This window comes from Oryza sativa, chromosome 2 (genome assembly GCF_034140825.1).
Source record: "Oryza sativa Japonica Group chromosome 2, ASM3414082v1".
Taxonomy (NCBI): Eukaryota; Viridiplantae; Streptophyta; class Magnoliopsida; order Poales; family Poaceae; genus Oryza; species Oryza sativa.
Window position 1 is genome coordinate 7,539,387 of NC_089036.1, and position 8,788 is coordinate 7,548,174.

Below are 8,788 nucleotides of genomic sequence, written 5' to 3' on the forward strand. Positions count from 1 at the left end.
CATGAAGCTTCACCTGCAAATCTCTCTATAAATACATGGCAAAACCATCAACCTAGCTAGCATACAGCAACTTACACATGGGCCTCGTGCATGCACTCCTCCCCTTAGCAGGAGCTGCTCCTCGCTACGCCGCCGCCAGCGACGGCCGACGACCCGGGCCTCGTCGTCTACTGGGGCCGCCACAAGGAGGAAGGCTCCCTGAGAAAGGCCTGCGACACCGGCCACTACACCACCGTCATCATCACCTTCTACAACGTCTTCGGCTACGGCCGCTACTCGCTCGACATATCCGGCCACCCGCTTGCCGCCGTCGGTGCCGACATTGATCAAGCACTGCCAGTCCAGGGGCATCACCGTGCTCCTCTCCATCGGCGGCCAGGGCGGCGGCTACTCCCTCCCCACCAACGCCTCCGCCGCCGACGTCGCCGACAACCTGATCTGGAACGCCTACCTAGGCGGCCACCGCGCCGGCGTGCACCGCCCCTTCGGCGACGACGCGGCGGTGGACGGCATTGACTTCTTCATTGACCAGGGCGGCGCCTACCACTACGACGACCTCGCCCGGCTGCTCAACGGCTACAACAAGTATTATGATGACCTCGCACTGCAGGTTTAACGTGCTGGTGAGCTCCGCCGTCTCGGCGACCACGCTCCACATCTCCTCCGTGTCATTGTCGTCGCCGGCGGCCGGCCCATCACCAATTCACCATGCGAGAGACGATGTCGCTGGTGAGGCCCATCAGCGCGGCGTCGGCGTCGACGTGCTCGCCGTTGGCGGCACTCCGACTGAGCGAGCCGACGAGGCGCGCCACCTCCTCGCGGCCGACGTGGCGGAGCCGGTCTAGCGTTCGTCCGGCGAGGAGCTCGTGCACCGCCGCCCGCCGCCTGCCGCCTGCCGCCCGCGCGCGGCTCCTCCCCACGCCGCCTGCGCCCGCCGGCCGCCGCCCGTGCAGCTACTCCCCGCGCGCCGCCCGTGGAGATTGGAAAAGAGAGGAGAGAGGAAGAGAGGTGGAGAGGGGAGGGAAGAAGAGGCTGACGCATGGGGCCCACGTGGGTTCCACGCTGAGTCAGCTGCCACATGGGATAAAACCGGACTCAAAACCGTCTTGGGACCTAGTTTACACTGGTTTTGTAAGTTGAGGGATGCGTTATATCCGGTTTTGTGGTTCGAGGACCGATATTGTAACTCGATGACAAGTTGAGGGACCTTGGGTGTACTTTTTCCAAAAAGAAGTCATGTTTTGTTCATTGGAAGTTCATTTTGGTGGGGATTGGGCCTGGATTTGGGCTCCCTAAAGTCTCTCTGGATCACTGGATGGGTCTTAGCCTTGGTCCATCCACGCCCATCCAAACAAGAGCCTAACACAAATTAAAGCCCATCCAAACTCACTGAACCTGAAATTGATCTTATGAAACCAAAATCGGAGATGTGAAACATTCAGCAGCACTGCTTGATTTTCTACCTTTCTACACGGGTTTCTATTTAAGCACCATGAATCCGTGAGAATATATACTGTCAAAGACCATGCAAGATCTAATCAATTTTAACATCTTTCAACTATTGCTACCACATATCATAGATTTCTTCGAAATGCTACTGCTCCTAGTCCAAGAAAAGACACCACATCAAAGCCAAATGCAGAAATGCTAGCAAAAGGCTCATTTTATAAGTAATTCCGGTACGCTTTTTTTCCAAGCACACCGGTTGACCATGGTTCCATTTCATTGGTACTATTTTTTCTCCTCGATTACATGGAAGACACATGTCTTTTGTCACTTGCTATGTACATGGCCAAATTAAGCTCATTCCCTATTTCAAACAAAATTAAGTTCCCTTCTTATTTCAAACATGTCCTTTTTTTTCTTGATAATTTAGATGTCGAAATACTGAACTTCATAAGCATGGATAGAGGGGGGAACTTATCATACTCACCTATTTAAAAGAAAACCATAATCTGCAAGGAAACACTCTGCAATTTTATCACGTGGTCCAAAACATACTATTCCACACACACATATACATAGATTTTTTAAGTTCTACATATATAGGAGGCAGAGAAGTTCCACACGAATTTTATAGGAATCCCCACATCTAAAAACACACATCACAGAATTCCTATAAAATTCCTGCGTTACAAAGGAGGCCTTGTGGCACGTAGCCGAGACGACAACGAACTAACGCTAATTAAATTACTACTATATATGTGTACGTCACAAATAGTAGTTCATCCATCTCTTCCCTTTTAAATGCGATGCGGTGCATCGATCAAGCATCTCGATATCGATCTCGAACAGAAAGTAGCAGTAGTAGTACTGGCAGTAGTAATTAATTAGGGTTCTTGGTGGTTAGCTAGATAGAGGTTAGGTGGAGGAGTTCATCCGGTTCATGCTCTTGAGGAAGGAGCCGCTCTTGGTGATCTCCCGGAGGGGCTTGTTGGTGAAGCGGATGATGTTGTAGGCCCAAGCTCCGGCCACCGCGCCGGCGACCGGCCCGACGATGTACACCCAGATCGACCTGTACTCGCCGCCGATCATCGCCGGCCCCAGGCTCCGAGCCGGGTTCATCGATGCTCCCGAGATCGGCCTGAACAGAAAATGCACATGTCATCAATCTCTGATTTTTTTTTTTGAAAAAGAATTATCTGAATCTCTGAATCTCTCATCCCAAATCTTTATTAGGGCTTGTTGATCATTATTGTCCAATATAAAATGATGCTGGTTAAAGGTAGGTAAAAGGGTACAAATGAATTTTCTTCAACAAAACACAAAAACTCTGTTTCAGCTTTTTTTACGGACTCTAATTAATCTCAATTATGGACATTTGTTTATAAGAATTGACTAAACATTATTTATACATTAATTGAAAAAAAATAGATAAGAACAAGTTATCTAAGCCTTAGTGAAATTGTGAAAAGAAGAAATTGTAGTTTGAGAACCGTGTAACAAAAATCTACAAATTCATAAGGTTTAAGTCGTAGACCCGAGTGTTCGGTACAATTCCAACTTCACGGGATAAAAATCTTACGGGCTGTTTGGATGGGACTAAAATTTTTTAGTTCCTTTCACATCACATGTTTGGACACTAATTAGAAGTATTAAACGTAGACTAATAACAAAACCTATTCCATAACCCTGGATTAATTTCGCGAGTACGAGCTGTATCAAACGGGGTCCATAGTATCATGTCACAACTATGGTTGTGTTTAGTTACACGTTAAAATTGAAGGTTTGAAAAAATTAGAACGATGCGACGAAAAAGTTAAAAGTTTGAAGAGAAAAGGTAGAATCTAAATAGGGCCTGTATCAAACGGTGAGTTATTGAGAGGCAGGCACCATGGGTGAGGAGTGAAGTGGAGTGGAGAGTGTGAATTTACAAGCTAGGCGGCCGGAGGTAGGAGGAGTAATTAAGTTGACATTAATGCTTGGTTGCAGTGCAGTGCATGGCCGATCTTCACTGCACCAACCGCAGCACACTCAAAGCCCTGCGCTCCACATGACCGAATTTATTGGTTGGCTTTGGCTCCTTCAAAACGCACTCTCCCTACCGAAAAGGACGCATACATCTGATCTAGTCTGAACTCTGAATCTGACCCATTGTTTTCTTAATTTTGACTGGAAATTATATACTACTACTACTACTATGGCCTGGTTTGGTTTAGTTTCTAACTTTTTCTACAAACTTTCAACTTTTCCATCACATTAAAACTTTTCTACTCACACAAACTTCCAACTTTTCCGTCACATCGTTCCAATTTCAACTAAACTTCTAATTTTGATATGAACTAAACACACCCTATATGTTTCATGGGCATGGAAAGAAGTGGATCGATACCAACACATTTTCAGCCTCTAGATCCTCTTTGAAATACTTTCCATTGTGAAGAGTAATTAATTAATTATCATCATGAGAGAGATGATGCGTGAAAGAAAGAAAAATTAAAACGTACCCAGCAATCAGCACGTTAAGCAGGATGGTTGCACCAACGGCCAGCCCTGCCAGCTCCCCGATCTGCATCCATGCATATGGTCAACAGAATTATCACTTCAAAACTTTCAGATTAATCAGGATCAAATCGATCCTAATTAGTGGAGCAATCAAATTACAGATATATAGAAACTAATTAAACTAGATAATTAATTAGCGGAGGGAGCAATTAAATTAAATGAATTAAAATCGTGCTAGGTAGCTTACGGCTCGGTTGTCGGTGGCGACGCCGGAGATGACGAACATGAGGTAGAAGGTGATGATGAACTCGAGGACGAGCGACTGCACGTCGGAGCCGGCGGGGAGCGTGCCGGGGAAGTGCTCGTGGCGGCCGCCGAACATGAGCCGGAGCGTGCCGGCGGCGAGGGTGGCGCCCAGCATCTGCGCCGCCGCGTACGCCGGCACCTGCCGCCAAGGGAACCTCCGGCACGTCGCGAACGCCAGCGTCACCGCGGGGTTGAAGTGCGCGCCGGAGATGTGCCCCACGGCGTACACCATCACCATCACCGCCAGCCCCCACACGATCGCCACCCCCGGGAACGTGATCTGCCCGTTCTTGCTCTGGTTGATCGTCACCGCCCCGCACCCCGCGAAGATCAAGAAGTATGTCCCAAAGATCTCCGCGATGATCTACACCATGATCGATCAATGCGCGCGCCCGCCATTGTCAAGATCAAGAACTCTCAAGATCAGGAGGAAGAAGAAGACATGAAATGATGATCACCTTCTGGATGAAAGGGACGGAGAAGGCGAGGCCGCAGCCCTGGCCGTCGGCGGCGAACTCCTCCTGCTTCCTGCCTTCCTCCATGGCTCTCTGCTCGTGACCTGAGCCGCCATTGGTGGTCTGGGAGTTGTTGTCACCTCCTGCCATCTCTCTCTCTCTCTCTCTCTCTCTCTCTCTCTCTCTACAGATGCAGGTGAGTAGAGAAAGAAGAAGAAGAAGAAGGATACAACTGCAATGGCAATGGATTCGCCGATGACCCGGGCTCCTATTTATTGGCGCCAAGCAAGCTAAGATCTCTCTCTCTTTCTCTCTCCTTCCATGGCAGCAGCTGATGCTGCTACTGCGGATAGTAATCACTTTCCAAGCCGTTTGGATTGACCGAGCCCACTTTAATCTCCTGGTTGTTGGTGTGCTCCGTTAACTGCTGGTGATTATCCATTTAATTTAATCGTGATCAGGGATTAATTGATTAGTATCTGTTTGGTTTGTTTGGCGTGTCAAAAAAGAGGATTATCTGTTGGTCCAATGAGAGGCCGAAGGGAGTAACAAAATTGGGATTCAAAGCCCACCTACCCACCAGTGGCAGAGTCGACAATCAAGTGAAACTCTTCACAAATGTTTTACTGGAGGCACAGTTGATGGAAGACCGTCAGAAAGTATGGCTAATCGACAAGCCCGGGAATCCCCTGGCAAAATTTTCATCATGTCATATTGAATGTTTGACATATTTATAGAGTATTAAATATAAACGAAAAAATAACTAATTACATAAATTACGTGTAAATTGTGAGACGAACCTTTTAAGCCCAATTGCTCCATGATTAATTTGACAATGTGGTGCTACAGTAAACATTTGCTAATGACAGATTAATTAGGCTTAATAAATTTGTCTCACAGTTTACAGTCGGAATCTGTAATTTGTTTTATTATTAGACCCTGTTTAGATGGGGCTAAAACTTTTAAGTCCCTATCACATCGGATGTTTGGACACTAATTATAAATATTAAACGTAGACTATTAATAAAACCCATCCATAATCTTGGACTAATTCGCGAGACGAATCTATTGAGACTAATTAATCCATGATTAGCCTATGTGATGCTACAGTAAACATTCTCTAATTATGGATTAATTAGGCTTAAAAAAATTGTCTCACAAATTAGCTTTCATTTATGTAATTAGTTTTGTAAGTAGTCTATATTTAATACTCTAAATTAGTGTCTAAATACAGAGACTAAAGTTAAGTCCCTGGATCCAAACACCACCTTAGTCTACGTTTAATACTTTAAATATGTGTCCGTATATCTGACGTAACACGCTAAAACTTTACACACATCATGCCATCATGGATCTAAACATCCCCATAGTACTGAATAGTTGAGTAAATTCCCAAACTATATATAACTTTTTTTCTATAAAAATATAAAGAAAACTATTACTCCCCCATCCAAGTATAAGGTTTTTTCTGATCCAAATTTTATACCATAGTTTAAGAGGATTATTGTAATGATTTCCATGGTTCCCATTATTTTCAATGATGCTTGGAAAGGAAATATGAACAATATAAAATTTATGATTAATATCTGAAGTGACTAAAATGGAATCTCTCGAGCTAACCTTAATATTGGCTAAACAACTTATAAATCTTTATATTTTTGGAACAGAGAGAGTAAATTATTTTCTTTTCAAAAAATACACATGTACACCCACGACAATAGATTTGTGCCTACATTGCATGCATATATTCTTTAATGGATAATTTTACCATTCTTGAGAAGGTACCGGGAGGTACTATATTTTTTATTTCTAGTATAAAATTTGGTACCTCTAGGTAGTAAGTATCTTGAGGTACCAAAATTTTAGTATAAAATCTTGGTACCTCCAGGTACTTTCTCAATAACTATAAAATTTCTCTCCTTTAATAATACAGTACACCCTTTCAAAGTAGGCTCAAGAAACAGAAGGCAACGATAAATAATCCATGACCAAAAACTACAATATTGTCAGCTATGCATGAAAGTCATGACAAATAGACTCATCGATTGGGGAAGAGTCCTACTGCGATGCTCCCCCATAAATGAACCATTGATCACATTTAATCAAAAGATTCAGATCTATTTATACTATCATTCTAGTTAGCAGCAGTGGAAACGTAGAGGGGCATCATTGTAAAGAAAAAGTGCGAATGAATATAATCCTCAATTAGCAGTAACTAAACTTTTTTTCCTTCTTTCTTTTTTGGCTTTTTGGTAGAATATGAGCGATGCCAACACAATGGATGACCACATATCGATCTGGGCAGGGAAAAACCTAAATGGCAAAGTTACCAATCATCATTATACTAGTAAATTACCGATATACCCTTAATAACGAATGGTACCGGTAGAGAGCACCGGTGCATCACTCATCGGGAAAAACATTAGCGATGTAGGGGTGGAATCGTGGGTACATGACTCCAACCGCTAGGATTCAAATCCTAGTACCCACGAATATTGTACATATGCAGGTGTGCTTTTAACGGAATTTTAGTAAAATCATGGATGTGCTGATTTCAGTCTCTTTGAGAGTGTGCTAAAAGACGCATTCGTGGGTGTGTGAGTGTGGATGTTGCGTGTATAGTGGTGTTTGTGCGTGTGCGTCTGCAGTGTAATCGAAAAAAAAAAACTCATCGATCATTCACACTAGTGGAGTGTACCAGATAAATTTTCGTCGATCTCCGACAATTTTTTGCCATTCTAATTAATTTTCAAGATGGGATTGAAGAGTGTTGAGATACCCAGAAGGATATGATCGTACGGCAGAAAAAGCATGGCCAATGAAAAAAAAAACGAGCTTTTGTGTTGGACAAATAATGCACGGCCATGGCTCTGTGAATCCTCTTGTCGCCAAGTTAAAAGTTGCAATAAATCGTCGATCGGCACATTAACTTTCAACGTCTCCCAGTAAATGCGAGTGCTTTATGGCGATCCAACAAACTGGTATGGCCATGCCTTAATTGGTTTAGTTTTTATTTTTGAATCTTGATTGGTCTAATTTAATTGTGAAATAAATAGCTCGGCTCCTATTACGGTGAAATAAATGCCGTCCGATTGTTAAATTTAAATCATATATTCACATGTATACTATATACTCCCTCCGTACTCGTAAAAGTAAATCGTTTAAGAAAATGTTTAAGTTAAACTTTGAGAATATAAATCATAAATAATTCTCAAGTTGTTGAGTTTGAAAATGTAAAAATTATATGAATAGATTTGTCTTGGAAAATACTTTCATAAAAGTATACATATATCACTTTTTAATAAATATTTTTTATAGAAATAAGAAGTCAAAGTTGTGTTTTGGAGACCGTGTCGCTGTACAAAACGACTTCCTCTACGAGTACGGAGGGAGTACATGAGATTTTCTGGCATTTCTCATAAGTAAATCATACATGGTATATACTCCCTCCATTTAAAAACAGAGAGATTTTAGTTTTATCGTAAATCAAACTTATCTAACTTCAAATATAAAAGCACACCAATACATTAAACACCAAATTAGTTTCATTAAAATAAATATTGAAATATGTGCCTTGATAGCTTATTTATTGGTATCACAATTGTTAATATATTTTTCTATAACCTAGTTAAAATTAGAGAAATTTCACTTACACAAAACTAAAACCTCCTATAGTTTAGAACGAGTGAATACTCTTTAACTTTGAGGCTGCATTAATTTGTAATTATGCATTTTTGTTCTTAGTTTTGACAATATTTGTAATTAGAATCCATGCATTCTAAAAAAACTATTTAATTAAGCGAATTGGTGTACTTCACCTTCACCTAGTTAGGTTTCTTGCGGTGGAATCTATCCATCCTGGCTCATGTCCTAAACTTGAGATGGATACTTATATGTACGGTTAATTATTCTATAGTAGAAGCCAACAACAAGATACTCATCATGACTTCATCGGTCAGAAGATATAGACGTGGGTAGGGCTGAAAAAACTCGATTAGCTACCTCGGTGGCTCGGTTCAAAATTGCTCGCCATGATTTGATCTTTTTCTTTTAAAAAAATATTCAATTGTAAACGAAAGTTA

The 8,788-nt window shown here is 42.5% G+C and overlaps 1 protein-coding gene and 1 pseudogene across 1 annotated transcript; one reads left to right on the forward strand and one right to left on the reverse strand.

The window, feature by feature from the left end:
- The first annotated feature begins 77 nt into the window (after positions 1 to 77).
- On the forward strand, positions 78 to 1,235 carry LOC107279968 (xylanase inhibitor protein 2-like; annotated as a pseudogene).
- A 490-nt stretch (positions 1,236 to 1,725) lies between these two features.
- LOC4328814 (aquaporin NIP1-1-like) lies at positions 1,726 to 5,056 on the reverse strand. The gene is made up of 4 exons (NM_001409877.1): positions 4,710 to 5,056; positions 4,193 to 4,615; positions 3,948 to 4,009; positions 1,726 to 2,584 (listed from the first exon to the last, which is right to left on the reverse strand). Exons 1-4 carry the CDS (start codon positions 4,854 to 4,856, stop codon positions 2,362 to 2,364), a joined length of 855 nt encoding a protein of 284 aa, NP_001396806.1. The 5' UTR covers positions 4,857 to 5,056; the 3' UTR covers positions 1,726 to 2,361.
- Between the last annotated feature and the right edge of the window lie 3,732 nt (positions 5,057 to 8,788).

What these genes read in the sequence shown, in the direction of transcription:
- LOC4328814 (NM_001409877.1), bottom strand. Translation starts at nt 4,856, where the DNA reads ATGGCAGGAGGTGACAACAACTCCCAGACCACCAATGGCGGCTCAGGT. An exon ending in CCGTCCCTTTCATCCAGAAG is followed by an intron (nt 4,616 to 4,709) that starts GTGATCATCATT and finishes ATCATGGTGTAG; the next exon opens with ATCATCGCGGAGATCTTTGG. An exon ending in TCGCCACCGACAACCGAGCC is followed by an intron (nt 4,010 to 4,192) that starts GTAAGCTACCTA and finishes GCATGGATGCAG; the next exon opens with ATCGGGGAGCTGGCAGGGCT.